At 44.0% G+C, this 21,973-nt stretch overlaps 2 protein-coding genes across 2 annotated transcripts in view; one reads left to right on the forward strand and one right to left on the reverse strand.

Annotated features, from left to right (window-relative positions):
- Positions 1-3,560, reverse strand: part of chtf18 (CTF18, chromosome transmission fidelity factor 18 homolog (S. cerevisiae)) — a 9,942-nt gene extending 6,382 nt beyond the window's left edge. The window contains exons 1-8 of the mRNA XM_053615806.1: positions 3,144-3,560; positions 2,125-2,265; positions 1,675-1,798; positions 1,324-1,546; positions 902-994; positions 758-810; positions 465-609; positions 43-249 (exon numbers count right to left, since the gene is read on the reverse strand). Of these exons, the coding sequence (XP_053471781.1) occupies positions 43-249; positions 465-609; positions 758-810; positions 902-994; positions 1,324-1,546; positions 1,675-1,798; positions 2,125-2,265; positions 3,144-3,231 (1,074 nt within the window). The 5' untranslated portion in view covers positions 3,232-3,560. The remainder of the gene's footprint in view (positions 1-42; positions 250-464; positions 610-757; positions 811-901; positions 995-1,323; positions 1,547-1,674; positions 1,799-2,124; positions 2,266-3,143) is intronic.
- Positions 3,561-4,885: 1,325 nt separating this feature from the next.
- On the forward strand, positions 4,886-21,912 carry ern2 (endoplasmic reticulum to nucleus signaling 2). Its single transcript, XM_053615443.1, has 22 exons — positions 4,886-5,186; positions 8,432-8,549; positions 8,944-8,977; positions 9,206-9,278; positions 9,361-9,433; positions 13,090-13,212; positions 13,553-13,657; positions 13,767-14,034; positions 14,332-14,410; positions 14,485-14,638; positions 15,531-15,658; positions 16,149-16,277; positions 16,412-16,652; positions 16,959-17,049; positions 17,346-17,535; positions 18,113-18,212; positions 18,539-18,738; positions 19,118-19,265; positions 19,571-19,698; positions 19,832-19,955; positions 20,246-20,313; positions 20,489-21,912. Exons 1-22 carry the CDS (start codon positions 5,124-5,126, stop codon positions 20,657-20,659), a joined length of 2,808 nt encoding a protein of 935 aa, XP_053471418.1. The 5' UTR covers positions 4,886-5,123; the 3' UTR covers positions 20,660-21,912.
- The last annotated feature ends 61 nt before the right edge of the window (positions 21,913-21,973 follow it).

Genomic DNA, 21,973 nt, shown 5'->3' on the forward strand with positions numbered 1-21,973 from the left:
GGTTCATCCTCTTTTAGATGCGAGACGGGTTTTGGGTTTGACCTTGAGTTTGGGTCGTTTGTACTGGTCCAGCTCCGCCTCCAGGATCTCCTCAGTGATCTGACTTTTTGTTTTAAAGCGCTGGTTCTGGTTCTGAGCGCCGGTGCTGTTCGCTCTGGACTCGGCTGTGGGCGGGCAAGGCTTTCTCTCTCTCCCGAAAACCACCCAGTCCCAAAGTTTCAGCCATTTCAACAGACAGCGATTAGTGAACTGAACACACACACACACACACACACACACACACACTATTATTATTATTATTATTATTATTATTATTATTTCATTCTGTTCTGCATTTTAAGTATAAAATTGGCCATTATATTTTAAAATACATATTTAAATGAGATAATAATATTAATCATCATCACAAATGTGTTTAGCTTTAGAAATGTGAGTGTGTGTGTGTGTGTGTGTGTGTGTGTTACATCATCACTCAGGAGCTCCATGTAATGCTGAGGAGCGAAGCGATCCACCCACAGCCGGGAGGCGGAGCTTTCATCACACGCCTTAACGTTTTCATCCTCAGTGTTTTCTGTCACTTCACCCACAAGAGGTTCAGGATCTACACCACTGAACACACACACACACACACACACACACACACACACACACACACTTATCTATACCACTGAATACATTCATATTAATGCATACCCTATATATATACACACACACGCACACACACACGTGTGTGTTAAATGAGAGGTGATGAACGTACCTGTTGAGGAGTTCTGTTAATCTCTGCGATTCCTCCACCAGCTGACGATGACGCTGTAGAACAACACCACATCAAGATTCACGCCACTGTGTGTCTGTGTGTGTGTGTGTGTGTGTGTGTGTGTGTGCACGCCCGTGTGCTTACTCTTTCTGACACTTGCTCTCTGAGAACCTCGATGGGAACAGTCAGCAGCCCCAGTGCATTCTGGGTATTTCGGAAAAATCTGGGATCCGGCGTCTGAACAGAAAAGAACCCAGTTTATTTACGCTTTAACTGAGCCCGGGTGTTTCCGCGTCTGTGTGTTATCTAGGTCAGTCTGCACACTGAACAACAACAACAAATAAATAAATAAAAAGCGTTCGGGTTAATAAAATTATAGTTTAAATGAATAATCTGGGGCATTCTTTATTCTCATTCAGTCTGGACATGCAGATTTTTCTGGAATGAAATAAGAAGAAGGAGAAGTAAAAAAAACCAAATCTAGACTATTTTAAGTTAAAATGAAGATTTTAGTGTTTTTATATGAGTGTGTGTGTGTGTGTGTGTGGGTGAGTGTAGGTGTGCACCTGCTGGTCCTGCTCGTGGGTCTTGCGGAGATACACCCGGTTGCCCGTACAGTCGGTGACGGTGATGAAGTCTCCGCTCGCCGGGGGACGCTTCAGCGCGTGACGCGGCGTTGTGGCTCTCTTCGGAGATTCCTGCAGCACTTCCAGACCGCTGATGTCCAACACACTGAGCGTTCCGGCGGCTACGGGTCTGTCGGGGGAGAGAGAGAGAGAAAACCCCGACCTGTACACACACACGCACACACACACACTGTATCAATGAGCAACATCAGTGCAGAAGGGTGCCAATAATTCTGTGTCTGTTCATCTCCATCACCCTGGTTAATGTTTTCCTGAGTCACGTTCCTTTACCTCGTCCTCTCTGACCTCTGATGCTCCTCAGGTGAGGACGGTGGAATGATCTCACCGCCATCTTCATCTTCGTGGAAATGGAGCTTTTTGGCCACGTCCTGTTTCCGCTTCTTCGCTTTAGGTGCTGCGAAGAAAATCATTTTAAACCGTTATAAGCACAGATCAATCCGACGTCACGTCTAGGAGTAGCGCGGTATAGCGCTCGTCCTAACGTGCTGGCGTTTCTATAGCGACGCCTCGTTCACGAGGACGTCTACGCAGCATTTACGGAAGGAGTCTCCGGTGTCGGAGCTTTCCGGCATCTTCAGGAGTCTTACGCGTCACTTCAGGAGGTGCGGTTACAGGAAAAACAATCAACGATGTGGGAAACAGGTGTGAAGGAGCGGGCAGAGATGATCAGACACACACACACACGGAACAAATAAAAACGTGAAGGTGCAAGCGACTCACTCAGCGACTCGTCGTCCTCGCGCTCCGGAGCTGCAGCCGTGTCCGGGTGAGTCAAAGCCGAGTCGGCGGATGTCAGAGCTTCCTCAAACGTCTGTTTCCTGTTTCTGAACTCCGACACCTTCCCGATACGAGGAGACTCGCCTGGGAACGCAGCAGAACATCAGCAGAACATCACCAAATTATTCATCTTCGTTTCTAAGATATATGTAAGCGGTTTGTTTACTAAAATCCTCAGCAAGCACGGAGGGCGTGAGACATCCTACTAGGTTCACTACTGTACCGCTGACAGTGTGTTACGTATCACACGAAGATTAGGCTATATTCATATATCGCTCGTATCTCCCATCCTGTCATATTTATATCTTTATTCTCATTATTTATATTTATATATGTATATTTATTATTATTGTTAGATTTTGTCCAGCATCCTTCAAACAAACTGACACTCCTTCTAACAGAAACCATTCAAGTCTGTATTTCTTCACAAATCTTTTCCAAAAGTATTGGCACCCCCTAAGAATATTTCACATTTCTCTCACACAAAACTATATGTACTGCTCACACACATGACGTCGGTAAAGGGTGCCAATAATTCTGGAGTTGACTATATCTACCTTTTTTTTCTATAGCAGAACAGTACTGTTGTGTTTAATAAAAATAAAATGACATTTTATTAAGTTCAATCCTGTAAAGGTGCACGTTTCTGTGCAGTACACTAACCACGTAAGGCTGAATCCATACGATGCTCCGCTCCCTACTGAGGCGCCCTAGTTAGGGTGCAAAATAATAACAACATTCCCTAACTAGTGCACTCTGTAAGTGCAATTTGGGATTCAGCCCGAGTCCAACGCAAAGCTCTGAACCGAGACCAGGCTTTATTTACACTGAGACGTTTATTGACTGTTGATGGTTTGTGTGTTTTGTTCCCTTCTTTATTGCCTCTAGTTGCTCTTTATAACTGTTTTAATCCTGTTTTTAATTCCTCTTTCCTTGTTTTCTCTAATATTAAAGTCACTCACAGTCCATTTCAGCCATCACCTCCAGTTCGTCTGCAAACTGTTGTTCAAAATCATCCTCAATCCCGTACATCTCATCATATTCATCCATTCTGAGCTTGATTTTGTTTTTAAATGCTTTAATCGATTTTCTCAACTGTTTAGATAAAATACAGAATTCCGCCCGGCTCAGGTTTTCGCGCAAAATATTTGTGCGTTATAGACACATCCGGGTCATTCTGGGAACTTTTTCCGGGAGTTTCCCCGCAAATCCCGCCTCCTGTGTTATGATTGGTTGATACCTCGAAGTTTGCTGGCCGATGATTCACCTACTTGTATACTACCGAATCCTAACAGAGGTGTCGCATATGCGTAACCAATCATAGAGGAGAGCTCGTGAATATTAAATAATCAGTGGTCAGAAACGATATGTGATTGGCTGACGGGAGACCGCAGCCTTCTTAGACATGACGAAAGCTGCTAAGGACAATAGCGCCGCCATCTTAGAGAGGGCAAGTTTTTCACGCTTACTAAGACTTTCTTCACATTTATAGCATTTGGATGAAAAAATGCTGATATTTAAAAACAAGAGAACGTTAAATAACATTTCACAAGGGGAAACTTGTGAAAATATGTGTTTTCACTTTATAAAAGACGACTTTATGCGGGTGTAGCCTACATTAATGCACTTAACTAACAAACTAGCTCACTGTGTGTTATTATACATTTCATTAACTGTCACTTTTTGGGTTTCCTGGCAACTAAAACACAGGACTGGGCTCCACACTGAAGCTTTTACTGGCCCGGTGGTCACGCTAATAGATTTATTTATTTGTCCACCTGTGAGGTAGATAAGTTATACTAGAATATTATGATAACTATATTAGTTATATGTTAATTAAGTCTTAATAAACTGCCTAACATGATCATTATAATAAAGATTAAAAGTATTACACAATCACTAAACTGTTTTGTTTTGCAGCTTCAAACGGTGATTGGTCAGAAGGTGTTGATTAATTTTCTATAACAGCAGCTCTGACAGTTGTTCTACAGTAACAGCTCGTTCACAGGGACATTATCAGACTAATAATAAATATTGTGATTATTTAACAAAGAAAAACGCGTGTAATCGTTGCTACGCTGAAGTTTTCTGTGAGGAGATGTTTATGTCACATGTATGGAAGGAGTCTCCGGTGTCAGCGCTTCGTAACAGTCAGAGGTAAAGGTAAAGCTGTAACTGGTGCTTTTTTTGGTTGTAAAAACTTCTAAAGAGGAGAAAAATATTGATGTCTGTGAGGGAACGACTGTTTACAGCTGCTATAAGTTAAGTAATAAGTCATGGACTTTCACCAACGTTACATGTCACTAGAAACAGATTAAAATGGAAGTATGCCGTTTCATGAAGTAATAAAATATTTATTTATTTATTTATTTATTGTCATTTGCTGTGGTATAAAGAGGAATAAAACACTCTGGGACGTGCTGTAATAGGAAAATAATCAACTTCAGGGCGTTAACATTATTACCATATTTAATAACTCCATTTATTATCAATTTCACAAACAGCACGACACTATTTCTCTTACATATTACATATTACATATCTGATCTGGGATCAGCCATGAAAACAACAGCCTGACACAATGCAAGCACAATGAGACCATATTATTGTTCCACGTGTTTCAATGTGACGTCCAGTTACTTCCAAACCACGCCCCTGCACCTCTCCGATTGGCTGCCAGCGCTGTCAGTCAAACTCAGCACTGTTGGAGTTACGGTTCTGTCCCAACGCGGAAATGTGGAGTGTTTGTTGTGATGAAATGGAGTCGGACTCCCACTTCTTTAGCAGCTAACTTTTAGCAGAAACCCGGCCCCCTTTCTCTTTTTAAGAGCTTAGAAATGTCAGTGCCGTTTGAAAATGAAAACGAAGTGGATTTTTCGACGTTAGCTCACGTTTTAGCCGGTGCGCGCGAGGTCCGTAAAGTTCAGCACGCGCACTAAAGGATGGACCGGACACGGTTTGTGTGTCTCTGTCTGCTTATATGTCTGAGCGGACCGTGTTTACAGGTGAGAAATATCCACTTTCCTCAGTGTGTGTGTGTGTTCATGACTGTGGTCTATTTTTGGTCTCGAGCGGTGGGTTAGGGTTATACACTCTCTGGACGCGCGTGACCCCTGTCAAAAATCCAAACACTGATCATTTATTCGTTTGAGAAGACATTAAAATGGCCGACACAGTTCTCACACTGCTCTGAACAGTAAGTCTACATTGTTGCACGTTTTTAAATGATAAATAAACTTATTTTTACAATGTATCACTGATTGGTTGCGCTGAGCTCGAGCGCACCCGGTGGAGAGCGCGCGCGCTGTCGGTGCGGCATTGTTTGAGCGCGTGCATACAGAGCGTCCGCTGCTTATGTTGTATTGTATCGTTTTGTATAGTGTTGTATAGTTGTTCAGTGTTGTGTAATTGTTCAGTGTTGTATAATTGTTCAGTGTTGTGTAATTGTTCAGTGTTGTATAGTTGTTCAGTGTTGTGTAATTGTATAGTGTTGTATAATTGTTCAGTGTTGTGTAATTGTATAGTGTTGTATAGTTGTTCAGTGTTGTATAGTTGTATAATTGTATAGTGTTGTATAGTTGTTCAGTGTTGTATAATTGTATAGTGTTGTATAGTTGTTCAGTGTTGTATAATTGTTCAGTGTTGTGTAATTGTATAGTGTTGTGTAATTGTATAGAGTTGTATAGTTGTTCAGTGTTGTATAGTGTTGTATAGTGTTGTATAGTTGTTCAGTGTTGTTCAGTGTTGTATAGTGTTGTATAGTTGTTCAGTGTTGTTCAGTGTTGTATAGTTGTTCAGTGTTGTTCAGTGTTGTATAGTTGTTTAGTGTTGTATAGTTGTTCAGTGTTGTATATTGTGGTGTTGTGTTGTATGATGGTGTAAATAGTATTGTTCAGCGTGGTGTAGTGTTGTGTAGTGTTGTATAATGTTGTATAGTGTTGTGTTGTATAATGTTGTATAGTGTTGTGTTGTATAATGTATAGTGTTGTGTAGTGTTGTATAATGTTGTATAGTGTTGTGTAGTGTTGTATAATGTTGTATAGTGTTGTGTTGTATAATGTTCTGTAGTGTTGTATAATGTTGTATAGTGTAGTGTTGTATAATGTTGTATAGTGTTGTGTAGTGTAGTGTTGTATAGTGTTGTGTAGTGTAGTGTTGTATAATGTTGTGTAGTGTTGTATAATGTTGTATAGTGTTGTTGTATAATGTTGTATAGTGTTGTGTGTGTTGTATAATGTTGTATAGTGTAGTGTTGTATAATGTTGTGTAGTGTTGTATAATGTTGTGTAGTGTTGTATAATGTTGTATAGTATTGTATAATGTTGTATAGTGTAGTGTTGTATAATGTTGTGTAGTGTTGTATAATGTTGTATAGTGTTGTATAGTGTAGTGTTGTATAGTGTTGTGTTGTACAGTAATATACTTGTGAAGTCTACCTGCTTAGGCTGTAACCTGATGGTCAGCGTATCAATGAATAATAAATAATACAAACATTACGTGCAGCTCTGTATTATAACTTCACCACCTAACAATTACTATATAATAACAATCTTCCTCTTCTTCTTCTTCCTCCTCTTCTTCTTCTTACTGGAGTAGGTAGCATGGTGGTACAGCAGGTAGCACTGCCACATCACGACTCCAGGATCCTGGGTTTGGTCCTGAGTTCAGGTCTATGCATGTTCTCCACGTGTCTGTGGGGGTTCCTCAGGGTTCCTCCGGGTTCCTCACACCTCCCAAAGTGAGGACGCAGATTAGATTAATGTGTGTAACAAAGAGTAAGGGCTTTAGTCGGGGTGCATGAATCATGAGCGCACGCACACAAACACACACACACACTATGTAGAAATAGCTGCAAATATAGGTGTGCTCATGTTCGTTGGGTTAAAGTAAACTTTCATACCCTGCAGACACCTTTGAAGCCTGTGTGTGTGTGCGCGTGTGTGTGTGTGTGTGCGTGTGCGTTTTGTTCAACGGCAATCAAGCAGGATATCCTGGTTAGCACGAAAGCACTAACCCACAGCAATACACACACACACACACACACACACACACACAAACCCCTACCTTAGAAACACAGTGGATATTTCTGCCGGCTCAGATATCACTTATTTTTAACCTGTGTGGTTAACAGTACTAATACATGATCCGAGGTCCGTCTCTCTCCTCGTTTTTTGGAGGTACACAATTTATATCTGAGACGAGGGCAAAGAGTTCCAGCCAAACAGTCATAAAAAATAAAAACGTATGAACAGTGTTATTAGTGGAAGCCAGTGCCATGTTTTTGATGAATCGGTCCCTCCAGGATTTTGCGGTCGTAGAAATAAACTCAAAAAAATAAACTCGAGGAATCTCCGCAGTATTCCGAGGAGCTTGCAGTTCTTCAAAACGACCGTGGATTCGGGCGGAGACGCGTCACGTGACGTCATCACGACGCGTGTTCGGCCAGAGCCCCCTTCCGTTCACGTGCGTCGACCACGAGTACAGCTAAAAGGTCTCGTTTACCAACCAATGCGAAAGAGCGTGCAGAGCACTTTCGTGCGATTGCGATTCCGCCGAATTACAAAAAAAAAACAAAAAACCCTGCAGCAAAATCAAGCGCTTTTGGCCGCAACAAACAATAAAAAAAAAACTTCACACGATCCTGTACGGACTGAATACTTGTACACAGAGGTAGCATGTGTATATATATATATATATATAAAAGAGTGGTCCTAGAGTAGAGCCTTGTGGAACACCGAACTTTACTTTTGTAGAAATAAGTTAATGTTTACATGATAAGGATCAGACAGGAAGGAGGGGTTCTGTTAAAACGTTCCCATCTGTTCTAGGAGAGTGTTGTTATCACCGGTACCACAAGCGGCACAGAGTTTGAGCTACACACACACGGAGACACGACCCTGATCCGAGGCCAGTAGCCCGTCATTTACTACTTTAACCAGCGCTGTCTCGGTGCAGTAACGAGGACGAAACCCTGACGGAAAGATTCCATGTAACCACGGTTACAGAGCTAGGCTCGTAGAGGTTCGGTACTGGCACGCACAGGTTTTTCATTACAGGGAGAATTTCATCACTTTTCAGCGGAAGTGCTAATGCCTCTCGTTGTACTTCTTTGAGAAAATGGAAGCGGGATGAGTCTAATCCCAGTGGGACGAATAATGTTGTAACCCGAGCAAGATGGTTAACTAACTCCCTAACCCTAATCTCCCTCTCTCTCTCTCTCTCTCTCTCTCTCTCTCTCTCTCTCTCTCAGTGTGAAGGAGGGAGCTCTGTCACTCTCCCCGAGTCTCTGCTCTTCGTCTCTACGTTAGATGGGAGTCTACACGCCATTAGCAAACAAACTGGAGATATCAAATGGACTCTGAAGGAAGGTGTGTGTGTGTGTGTGTGTGTGTGTGTGTGTTGTCTTAATGTCTCACGCACACCCTTACCTGAAGTGTACCTGAAATCTTTATTAATCTTAGCTACACTTTTTGTATTTAAGCGATATCTCCCGTTGCAGTGAACATCAGCACGGCTGTGTTAGCTGCACTGCTGGAGTGTTGCCACGGTAACGCTCAGACTGACTGAGTATAAGCCTAGTTAACTGTTTCAGCGTAATAAACTATCGCTGGAATGATCTGCGCTGTTAGAACGCTGCGTGTCCGGTCAGATCAGTGTGCGGGAACTAACTGCCGTATAATAAATGTGTATATATGCGTATGTTATGGAGATAAAGTATAGGAAGCAGGAAATGATGTCATTTTGTTTTCATTTCTTTACCAGATCCAATCATCCAAGTTCCAGTTTACCTGCAGGAGTAAGTGTGTGTGTGTGTGTGTGTGTGTGTGTGTGTGTGTGTTGTCTTCACATCTGTCTAACTCTCTCTGCATTTGTGCCGATCATCAAGAAATGTGAGATCTCATGGTATGCAGCGTGAGGGCGTTTATCTATTTTGAAGGCAGCATTGCAGTTATTTGTTTGTTTGTTTGTTTGTTTGTTTGTTTGTTTATCTGCACCAGATGAATGTCATTTTGTCTGCCTTTAGACCAGGTTTCCTTCCCGACCCCAACGATGGCAGCCTGTACGTGTTAGGATATAAACACAAACAGGGTCTAATGGTGAGTATCCTGAGTGCTTCTGTCAGTGTGTGTGTGTGTGTGTGTGTGTGTGTGTGATGAGAGATTTCTCTTTTCTGTGCAGAAACTTCCCTTCACTATTCCAGAGCTGGTTCAGTCGTCTCCCTGCAGGAGCTCAGACGGCATCCTGTATACAGGTAAACACCCGAGACAAACCCCTCGGCTAGCGGCGCGCGGGCCCGCTCACCTTCACGCAGTTTACTCGGGAGCTCCGCTGCTATGAACGTCATGAAACGCTGCAGATCAGCCCGTCGACATGTGAATGTGGAATGATGGAGAGTTGCACAGGTGTTTCGAACTCTCTGATACGAGCTGGTGCTCTCTGGAAGCCCCATTATATACATTAATCACCTTCTGTCTCATTTAGCATCCACACAGTGCAAATCACTTCTGTACTTTAGAGCTCGTGTTTATAAACGAATCCGCCGTACTGACCGGCAGCGTTCTCCGAAATCAGGGTATCCCTGCTTTTGAAAATGATTCTTTGACACTACGTAGTATTGTATACTACGTTTTGCTAGTGTTTGTCCGTGACTGATATGATACCGCATTACGTTTCCTCAGAGAGGGACGTGCGAGAGCCGTTTCATTCTCTACATGGTGGATTTCCTCAGGGAGGACAGGTGCAGTGGAGATTAACACACACACACGCTTTGTTTGAAGAGAGAAATAGTCGACGTGAAGAAGGAAACGCTTAAGGAAGTTCTCTCCTTAAAAGCAAACACAGCGCATTAACGCTCGCTTTTTTCAAGGGGCGTAGAAAAAAAAAGGTAAAACCGGTGCGGTCAGTTTACAAGCCAAGATTAAGTGTGAATTGGAAAGAGAGAGAGTTTTAATTCTTAAATCAAATCTTTGGTAAAGCTAGGATACATCAATGCATGTTCAGTGTAACTGAACTGAATCATACCGGATCTGACCGGAATCGAATCGTATCGGTGCTGAATCGAGTTGAAGCGTATCGAATTGTATCGGTGCTGAATTGCATCGAATCTTACTGAACTGCGTTGAAGCATATTGAATCATATGGGTTCTGAATCAGATCATATCGGATCAGGAGTGAACTGAAGTGTATCGAATCGTATAGGTGCTGAATCATATTGAATCATATTGGATCAGGAGTGAACTGAAGTGTATCGAATCGTATAGGTACTGAATCATATTGAATCATATTGAATCATATGGGTTCTGAATCAGATCATATCGGATCAGGAGTGAACTGAAGTGTATCGAATCGTATAGGTGCTGAATCATATTGAGTCATAATGAATCATATGGATTCTGAATCAAATCATATCGGATCAGTGGTGAACTGAAGTGTATCCAGTTGTAATGAAATTGAATCGTATCGGATCAGTGGTGAACTGAAGTGTATCGACTCGTATAGGTGCTGAATCATATTGAATCATATGGGTTCTGAATCAGATCATATCGGATCAGTGGTGAACTGAAGTGTATCGAATCGTATAGGTGCTGAATCATATTGAATCATATTGGATCAGGAGTGAACTGAAGTGTATCGAATCGTATAGGTACTGAATCATATTGAATCATATTGAATCATATGGGTTCTGAATCAAATCATATCGGATCAGTGGTGAACTGAAGTGTATCCAGTTGTAATGAAATTGAATCGTATCGGATCAGTGGTGAACTGAAGTGTATCGACTCGTATAGGTGCTGAATCATATGGGTTCTGAATCAGATCATATCGGATCAGTGGTGAACTGAAGGGTATCGAATCGTATCGGTGCTGAATCATATTGAATCATATTGGATCAGGAGTGAACTGAAGTGTATCGAATCGTATAGGTACTGAATCATATTGAATCATATTGAATCATATGGGTTCTGAATCAAATCATATCGGATCAGTGGTGAACTGAAGTGTATCCAGTTGTAATGAAATTGAATCGTATCGGATCAGTGGTGAACTGAAGTGTATCGACTCGTATAGGTGCTGAATCATATTGAATCATATGGGTTCTGAATCAGATCATATCGGATCAGTGGTGAACTGAAGTGTATCGAATCGTATAGGTGCTGAATCATATTGAATCATATTGGATCAGGAGTGAACTGAAGTGTATCGAATCGTATAGGTACTGAATCATATTGAATCATATTGAATCATATGGGTTCTGAATCAAATCATATCGGATCAGTGGTGAACTGAAGTGTATCCAGTTGTAATGAAATTGAATCGTATCGGATCAGTGGTGAACTGAAGTGTATCGACTCGTATAGGTGCTGAATCATATGGGTTCTGAATCAGATCATATCGGATCAGTGGTGAACTGAAGGGTATCGAATCGTATCGGTGCTGAATCATATTGAATCATATTGGATCAGGAGTGAACTGAAGTGTATCGAATCGTATAGGTACTGAATCATATTGAATCATATTGAATCATATGGGTTCTGAATCAAATCATATCGGATCAGTGGTGAACTGAAGTGTATCCAGTTGTAATGAAATTGAATCGTATCGGATCAGTGGTGAACTGAAGTGTATCGACTCGTATAGGTGCTGAATCATATGGGTTCTGAATCAGATCATATCGGATCAGTGGTGAACTGAAGTGTATCGAATCGTATCGGTGCTGAATCATATTGAATCATATTGGATCAGGAGTGAACTGAAGTGTATCGAATCGTATAGGTACTGAATCATATTGAATCATATTGAATCATATGGGTTCTGAATCAAATCATATCGGATCAGTGGTGAACTGAAGTGTATCCAGTTGTAATGAAATTGAATCGTATCGGATCAGTGGTGAACTGAAGTGTATCGACTCGTATAGGTGCTGAATCATATGGGTTCTGAATCAGATCATATCGGATCAGTGGTGAACTGAAGTGTATCGAATCGTATCGGTGCTGAATCATATTGAATCATATTGGATCAGGAGTGAACTGAAGTGTATCGAATCGTATAGGTACTGAATCATATTGAATCATATTGAATCATATGGGTTCTGAATCAAATCATATCGGATCAGTGGTGAACTGAAGTGTATCCAGTTGTAATGAAATTGAATCGTATCGGATCAGTGGTGAACTGAAGTGTATCGACTTGTATAGGTGCTGAATCATATTGAATTATATGGGTTCTGAATCAAATCATATCGGATCAGTGGTGAACTGAAGTGTATCGACTCGTATAGGTGCTGAATCATATTGAATCATATTGAATCATATGGATTCTGAATCAAATCATATCGGATCAGTGGTGAACTGAAGTGTATCGACTCGTATAGGTGCTGAATCATATTGAATCATATGGGTTCTGAATCAATTCATATCGGATCAGTGGTGAACTGAAGTGTATCGAATCGTATAGGTGCTGAATCATATTGAATCATATTGGATAAGGAGTGAACTGAAGTGTATCCAGTTGTAATGAAATTGAATCGTATCAGATCAGTGGTGAACTGAAGTGTATCAAATCATTACTTATCGTTACTTATTACTTATGTTTATCGTTTGTGTCATGGAAAGTCAGTCTTTTCAGCCTAAGTCAAAAAACTTCAAAGACAGAGTCTTCAAAGGTTAGCGGTTGTTAAAAAGTAAATAAACTTTATTGAAACAATAACGTGAGACAGTCTGCAGAAAGTCTAAATTATTGTTTCAATAAAGTTTATTTACTTTTTAACAACTACTAGCCCTCTGTCTTTGAAGTCAAAAGACTTAGGCTGAAAAGATTGATTTCCCACGACATTTGAAAGCGGGAGATTCATACCCCTACACTTTTCTGTGAATGTGTGTGTGTGTGTGTGTGTGTGTTGTACAGGTAAAAAGCAAGACACCTGGTTTGTAGTGGATCCTCAGACAGGTGAGAAACAGACGAGTTTAAGCACTGCGTCCTCTGATTCCATCTGTCCATCGGCTCCTCTCCTCTACATCGGACGCACAGGTCAGCGCTCGCACTTCTGCCTCCACGGAATAAAGCTGTTTCTCTGTTTATTCAACTGCGAAGGTTCATCTGAGGTGGAAGTGTGTGAGTGTGTGAGTGTGTGAGTGAGTGTGTTACACGTCTTGTGAAATATATAACGAATACTACTACAATAATAATAATAATACTTTGCTTGATTCAGCTCCACAGCTTCAAAACAACTCTCTCTCTCTCACACACACACACACACACACACACACACACACACACAGGAGGCTGGAGAGATTATAAGATACATTTCTGGTTATGTTTTTAAAAAAGTAAAAGTTGTAGTGATTGAATTTGTTGGGTTTATATTTAGAGTACATGATCACCATGTTTGACACCAAGACACAGGAACTGCGCTGGAACGCCACCTATAACGATTACTCCGCCCCTCTGTACGATGACCAGAAATACGATTACAGTGAGTTCCACCTACGCACAGTCGTCAAAGTGTAACCAGTAATATGTTGTTTTTAAGCACCCGTGCGTGTGTGTGTGCGTATGTGTGTGTGTGTGTGCGTGTGACGCAGAGATGTCCCACTTTGCGTCGAGCAGCGACGGCCTGGTGGTGACGGTGGACCGCGACTCGGGCGACATGCTGTGGATGCAGAAGTTTGACTCCCCGGTAGCCGGAGTTTACCTGTGGATTCAGGACAGCCTGCGGCGAGTGCCTCACCTCACTGTCGCCACGGAAACGCTGCGATATCTCACGTTCATGGCGCAAAACACGCACTCGCACCCCATGAGGTGGACCTACCAGTTTACCCAGGAGCAGCACAGCACCAAAACACAGCTCGTGTAAGACGTGCACGCGTACACTAATATCCTGTTCTTCCCGAGCGCTGTTGATCTCTGGATTCTGATTGGTCAGAAGGTGTTGCTTAACCGCTCACGTGACGAGAGACTTTATTTTTAAGAGAGTAAAAAAGAGAGAGTCTGGTGAGGGAACAACTTGAGGTTTTAGCTACAAGGACATTGTTTCACGGCATGAAATGTAACTAGAAATGGATAAAAAGTACGACATTCTGTTCTATATTGATAAAAAGTGTGTGTGTGTGTGTGTGTGTGTGTGTGTGTGTGTTCTTTTTCCCCCAGTCCGTCTTTGTACGTAGGGAAAATGGATTCTCACCTCTACGCCTCCACCTCTCTCGTCCATGAAGGAGTCACTGTAGTGGTAAGTTCCACTCTCGTCCATTCTCATTCGTTACAGCTAGTGACCTTTGACCTCTGACGTTCTCTCGCTGCCAGCCTCACGGCCTCACGCTGGCACGTATCGAGGGGCCAACGACGGCGGGCGTGACGGTGGGGAATGGGCGGGGCGAGTGTGAGATCACGCCCAGCACCGACGTCAAGATCCCACCGGGAAGCACCAACCCGCTGCAGAACCAGTGGCTACTGATAGGTTCGGTCCACACACACACACACACACACACACACACACACACACGATTACACCACTTACCTGATGGATTAACGCCCCTCATTACAAGTGTTCAGAAGTCTGAGTTGACCATCAGTGTTTATAAAAGGTTACGGATAGTTCACCAAAGTAGGTTTAGCATATTATGCAAATTAGTTACAATCTGAGTGGGCGGGGTTAAACGCGTCTTTGCACTTTTTGTCAAGTAATCAGGGAAAAAAGAATTGTGGTTGGACAACTTGCACTACTGCGCCACCAATGGCCTGATTGGACTCGGCACCTTCGCGATTGGACCCCCTAATTAGTGTGGAACGACGGAACAGCTTTCGGCAGAGCCACACGCTGCACTTGACCTTCAGTAACTCCGCTTGTCTCCGCCCACTTTACATCACGCTGTCGTGGGTTATTTTACAGTAACAGCACGCCCCCAAGTGGTTTATTCCTTTACTTATCTGCTGGCAAGATGCTCTGTCAGTCCATTAGAACACCTTGTGTGTGTGTGTGTGTGTGTGTGTGTGTGTGTGAAGCCCTACCTTCCTCTTTTGTCTCTTTTTTTTTTTTTTTGTACATATTTTGCAAGACAGACTTAGTCATGTAAACGTCACCGGGCAACTTAGCAACTGTTCCCCAAATTCTCCCAACAGTTTGCTCAATTTGTTTTTGTTTGTGTGTTTGTTTGTTTGTTTATTTCCATTTCCATTGTTAACGTGAAACAAACAGCTGAAATAAACAGAACCGTTACAGAGACATCAGTCTCGTTGCATCACACTTCCCCGAGCGGTTGCACAAGTTTAATTTCATTTATTTTCCTTCCACTTTTCCTGGTGTGTGTGTGTGTGTGTGTGTGTGTGTGTGTGTGTGTGTGTGTGTGTAGGCCATCATGAAGTTCCCCCTGTGGCCCACACCACCATGCTGAGAGAATTCCCGGAGAACCTGCAGCACTCCGGTGACGTCATCCCTCCCCGAGGTTCCTCTTCAGCGTATCGGCCCGGAGCGCGCCCAGTCAGTTATACATACATGGACTTGTTATTTGTTTGTTTGTTTGTTTGTTTGTTTGTTTAACGTATGTACATGTTTTACACACAGAGGAGCCCAGTGTATAAAGCTAATTCCGCAATCACTAGAATTCTACAGGCGAGCGCATTCGCATGTTTCATCTGCGTCCAGCGCTCACGTCCGCGTACAACTCGTAACTCGTGAACTACGAATTTTCGGCGGCAAAACGTAGTCAAGGAGTCGATTTCCAGTGTGATAGTCGTATAACTGAGCATTATTAATGTGGGGATTCACCCGAACAGAAAGAAAAGACACGCCGTAGAGTTTAAGGGTGGTTCCGTGATCCGCTCCAAGTAGCGCGTCCGGGTCGTCGTCCCGTAATCCCGGTAATTCCCAACGCAGCGTCGGTTTTGTATATATTTTGCACATACGTTCCATTCCTTTTGTTAAACACGCGTATTGTTACGTTTGAATCATCTCGACATCTTGTGCGTAGATGCCCCGAGTGACACGTGAAAGTTCTTCCGCCATGCTGCCGGACTCTTTGACCTCTGACCCCGTGACCTCGTTCTTGGTGACGCTGCTGCTCGCCACACTGCTAGCGTTCTTGTTCAGCTACAAGCGAGTAAGTGTGTGTGTATTAAATCTGATGTAGCGTTCGTGCTGTGGCTCCGGCTACGCGTCCGGCTGCACGACCTTTACGATGTGGACGCGGTATACGAACGCTTCTCGACCGAGTTTCCGTTTGTCTTCCACTAGCAGGTCAGAAAAATGCCCCGATCAGAACCGACGATGGATTCCAGACTCTTAATAGATAACACCAGCCAGACCAGTCAGGTTTTGCCCACAGGAAGTGACGTCGTCGACTCATCGTCGGCTTACAGCGTCGGCGACCGGTCCGATCACAGCAGCTCGGCGTCGTCCGATCAAACCCGGCCTCGCTCGAGCACTCAGGACTCGGTCCCGACAACCGCCTCGAACTTTTCCCGAGATTCAGACGGTGAGAAACGTACACTCGCTCTCCATTTTGTGTTAAGAAGTACGGCATGAAGTGTGTGTGTGTGCGTGTGTGTGTGTGCGCGCAGTGTTATTTATTTATTTATTTATTTATTTTAAAGTACCGATCTATGACACTTCCCAAGTTGTAATCTCTGTCAATGAATCAAATGACAAATGAATCAAATGAATCAAATGAATCAGATTACAACCGGAACTCCACCTCCTCGCGTATAGATCTGTTTGCTGAAATGACCGAGTATAATGTCGGCTTCCAGATTGTTCAGTAAAGGTTTACGCCCATTTTCAGACGCGCAGCCGGACGTGGTGGAAGTGGGTAAAATCTCCTTCAGCCCTTCTGAAGTGCTGGGACACGGCACAGAGGGGACCTTCGTGTTCAGGTGAGTGCTCCGTTCTGATTGCTCGGAAGGTTGTCGATTAGTCTTCTCTGACAGTAGGTAACACGCCCGTCCTTGTACGTTTCGTGATCGTCCGGATAGTAGCAGCTCGTGCGCAGAGACGTGCGCAGAGACGTGCACGGCGGATTATTAACGTTACGAGAGAGGGACCGAGCGTTTATAGCTGCCGTAGCGTCAGAGAACAGGAACTGCGTGTAGCTCTAAACGGATATAACATGATGTTATTCTTTAATCAGTCAGAATTGTGATTGCTGTAACCTGTGTGTGTGTGTGTAAAGAGGTCACTTTGACGGGCGACACGTAGCAGTGAAGCGTATCCTGCCTGAGTGTGTGGAGTTCGCCGAGCGCGAGGTCCAGCTGCTGCGTGAATCAGACGAGCACCCCAACGTCATCCGCTACTTCTGCACCGAGCGTGACCGTCAGTTCATCTACATCGCCATCGAGCTGTGTGCTGCCACCTTACAGCAGGTGTGTGTGTGTGTGTGTGTGTGTTATTGTGAAAATCATGATTTTGAGTGTGCGTATCTGATCTGCTTCTCTTTTTTGTTTTTTTTGAAATAGTGGTTTATATAAGTATTCCCCCCCCCTGTAGTTTCTCCAGGTTGTGTAGTGCTGGGACGATTTATGCCGTGAATCCACACGAGTATACCGTAATGCAGAGACGGTGGAGAAAGTCACTACAGCGTGCAAATAAAATAAGTTGGGATTGCGTACGTCCGTTAGTTCTGGCGCGGGCAGACGTGAGGAGATGAATAGAGCAGAGCGGAGTTCTGGAAGAGTATCGCTCCGGGTTCGGGTGTAAAATAATATCCCAGCATTCAGTCTGTTAGTAAACAAACAGAAAGGATACGGCGGGCACCCGAGTGAGCGACGGTTACACTAACACCACCGCGCTCCACGTTTCTATCGGGGGCGTAATCCCAATCAGGTCCATTTCACATGCGACAGGGGGTGAATACTTATGCACAGCACTGTCTGCTGACATTTTTTAAATAAATAAATAAATAAATAAACAAACGTCTCGTACGCGTGTATTTGTCCGTAGTATGTCGAGGACCCGAGCTGTCCGTGTTCCGGCCTGGATCCCGTGACTCTGCTGGAACAGACGATGTTCGGACTCAATCACCTTCACTCCCTCAACATCGGTCAGTTTCCGTGGTAACAGCCCCCCGGGTGAATATGCAGGATGTTGTACTGCTGTTAGACACTTACCCAGAGGTTAGAAAGTCGACACGTCATTCTGGTGAATTATATTTATTTAGAATTCAGACACAGCAACGTATCGTTACCGCAGACAGTGAGTGTGTGTGTGTGTGTGTGTGTGTGTGTGTGTGTGTGAGCGCGTCGGTTGGGAGGGATTCTAGAACATTCCTCGGATCCTCTCACGTTTGCCGTGCCGTGGTATGGATTGGTGACGCTCTCCCCGTGCGTGTGTGTTTTATGGCTCTCTCTGTTCTGTTCCTTCAATCAGTTCACAGAGACCTGAAGCCTCGGAACATTCTCCTGTCGACGCCGGGAGCGCTCGGCCGGGTGCGAGCCGTCATCTCCGATTTCGGACTGTGTAAAAAGCTTCCGGACGGCCGGCACAGTTTCAGCCTGCGCTCCGGGATCCCAGGAACGGAGGGCTGGATCGCTCCGGAATTACTGAGCGGTGTGGAGAAAGGAAACCCTGTACGATTAGGATAATAAGAATAATAAGAAGAATAATAATAATCAGCTTTATGATGTAGAGTTTTGTACCACAGCTCTGTTGAACTCTTGACTCTGATTGGTTAGGACGTGTTGATTCATTTTCTTATTCCTGATTTCTGTAACTTGGGTATAATGACAGCTTTCCCACGTCAAAAGACGTCAACACTTTGATGTGTTGTTATTGGAAAATAATCCGCTTTATCCTGATACCAGTGACTCCGCTTTATCGCACCACCCTACCGGGGATTATTTTCCCATAACACCACCACCCCAAGTGTGTCAGTTCTTACGAATACAGTGAACCTGGAGGAAATAGCGTTTAAGTTATTGTTTACTGTGTGTGTGTGTGTGTGTGTAGACGAGTGCGGTGGACGTGTTCTCAGCCGGCTGTTTGTTTTATTACGTGGTATCCAGAGGACAGCATCCGTTCGGGGACACGCTGCGGCGTCAAGCTAACATCCTCTGTGGGGCGTACAGTCTGGAGAACTTTATGGAGGATATACACGGTGTGTGTGTGTGTGTGTGTGTGTGTGTGTGTGTGTGAGAGATTTGTTCCTCTTGTGTAACATTGCTTTACTTCACATTATTTTGTCTTTTTTCCCCTGCTCGCGTACGTGTTAATAAACTCCAATCAGCCGTAAATTATTCAGCATTCAGATTAAGCCACGCCCACAAAACTCCACAGAGCACCAAAAACAACAAAACGGCGACTACACGGGTGAAAGAGCGTGTCCTGACTAATCCTGACCCTAACCCTAGTCTTGTTCGTTCCTTCACGTACACGTTTCCCGCTTTTTGTGAACTGTTTTAGAGGACGTCGTCGCCAGAGATTTGATCGAAATGATGATCAGTGCAGATCCGGAGTCCCGGCCCGCCACGGCCTCGGTTCTGAAACATCCGTTTTTCTGGAGGCCGGATAAACAGCTGCAGTTCTTCCAGGTAAAAACGTGAAGCGTGAGAACATCAGCACTTCTGCTGAATATATACAGATGCTATTTACAGAGTTTATAGAATACGTGATAAGTTATTGATGACTGAAAATCGTGTGTGTGTGTGTGTGTGTGTGTTGTAGGATGTCAGTGATCGTATAGAAAAGGAGCCAGCAGAGAGCCCTATCGTGGTCCGATTGGAGACGTCGGGCCGATCGGTGGTCCGAACCAACTGGAGAATGCACATCTCGGCGCCTCTACAGGCCGGTTAGTGGAACTGCAGCCTTTTTTTTTTTCACAGCACCAAACATGTTTTTTTTTAACCATGGCTCTTAAAAGACTCTGGGCGTGTCACAGTGCTGTCACATAAGATTCATCTAACCCGAACGGTCGTTAGGAAAAATAAAGACACGATTGGTGTGCGTGCACGCCGCCGTCCCGTGCGCTGGACCTCCGGCTCTGTGCAGAACAGACGGTCCTCACTGTCACCGTGTCGGTTGTAGAGGAATAACCGTTTCCAGTCTCACTATCCGCCGTGTCTCTCTTCTGTGTGTCAGATCTGAGGAAATTCCGCACGTATAAAGGGAACTCGGTCAGAGACCTGCTCAGAGCTATGAGAAATAAAGTGAGTACTTTATTATTATTATTATTATTATTATTAAAATATAATCTGGTCTGTATGTCGTGTGAATGATGTGCGCCTGTAGTCACCTCGCTTCCGAAGTCGGTGAACAGAACCCTAAGGGTTAACAAATTCAAACGTGTGTGTGTGTGTGTGTGTGTGTGTGTGTGTGTTTCAGAAGCATCATTACCACGAACTCCCACCTGAGGTTCAAGCGGCGCTCGGTGAAGTCCCAGAAGGCTTTGTGGCGTATTTCACCTCGCGCTTCCCGCGGTTACTGCTGCACACACACACTGCACTGAGCATCTGCGCTCCTGAGAGACCGTTCCACCCCTATTACCACAACTAAACACACACACACACACACACACACACACACACACACACACACACACACACACACATGGCATGAAGAGGATGTGATGCAGGACAAAACACTCAGCATTCAGGAATCTTTATGGAAGGATTTTATAGACACCGTGTGTCCCGAGTCGTGGGGTTCGGAACGCGTCCAGGCTGAAACACTAGCGCTGCCGTCTCCCGTGGAACTACTGATGCGATCATGCATGACGGCCAGCATTTTCTCCCTTTCCTTCACCGAGGAGGGGCGGTTCCTCGGCTGCAGTCGTCATGGAAGCCGCCCTCTGAGGTTTTAAACCCGGAATCCCTGATGGGGAACGCACCAGAATAGATTTGCTTTCCGAAGACGCGGCGTGTTTGTCTTTCACCGCCGCTATGCCACGAGCTCGACCGGAACAAATTCACCGGCGAGTCGTTCCCGAGAGCGTTTACACGATCCGCTCGGCGTCAGATCAGCCTCTATACGATTCTACATCGGCCGTTTATTTATTTCAGCATTTCACACGCACGCCGTTTTTAATTTTTTTTAAACACGGTCGTTTTATAAAGGCGGACAAGACTAGCCGTCGAATCGGGACAAAAGTAATGGCGCCCTGTAAATGAGCCGTGTCCGCCTCTGCGTTTGCTGTTCAGCCTTCACTGCCAACACTTCAGCGAGATTGATTATCAATATAAATAATCGCTTATCGGAATTCCCACAAACTTTTATGATAATTTAAACAGTGTACCACTAGGAATTTGTTCACGCTGATTATACCGAAGACGTAACTGTTTACACGCGTAACTTACCGTTCCCTGCATAAGTATTCACACCTTTCAGTGAACCCGGAGCACGGTGGCGGTAGCGTCACGTCACGTCACGTCGCGTGAACCTAGCTCACAGGTGGAATTCCAGCCACGTACACAGCGTTGATTAACGTAAAAGCACCTGTTACAGCCGCAGATCTTCCTATTGCTCAGTATTTTAATATTTTACAGTTGCGTTACTGAAAAGATGCTAAACGACACGAAGCCGGTCCACAGAGTTTTAAAATAATATATTAATGGGGTGTCATTTCACACCGTGCCCTTCTACTGCATTCTGATCCAGCGTGCTCACCCTCAGAAAGGCTCGATTCACCATTCAAGAGAACCGAAGCCGAGATGTGTTACTCGTGTGGAGATTTTCTACAGGACGGGAAGTGACATGGCTGTAAACGACTGGTGTTTATCACTCGGGATTTATTTATTATTTCAGTTACATGAAGTAAAAAAAAATCTGTTTTGTAACAATAACATTGAAGATTTCTTCCAGTTGGGAAAT

Source organism: Ictalurus furcatus, chromosome 26 (assembly GCF_023375685.1).
Source record: "Ictalurus furcatus strain D&B chromosome 26, Billie_1.0, whole genome shotgun sequence".
In the NCBI taxonomy this organism is placed as follows: Eukaryota; Metazoa; Chordata; class Actinopteri; order Siluriformes; family Ictaluridae; genus Ictalurus; species Ictalurus furcatus.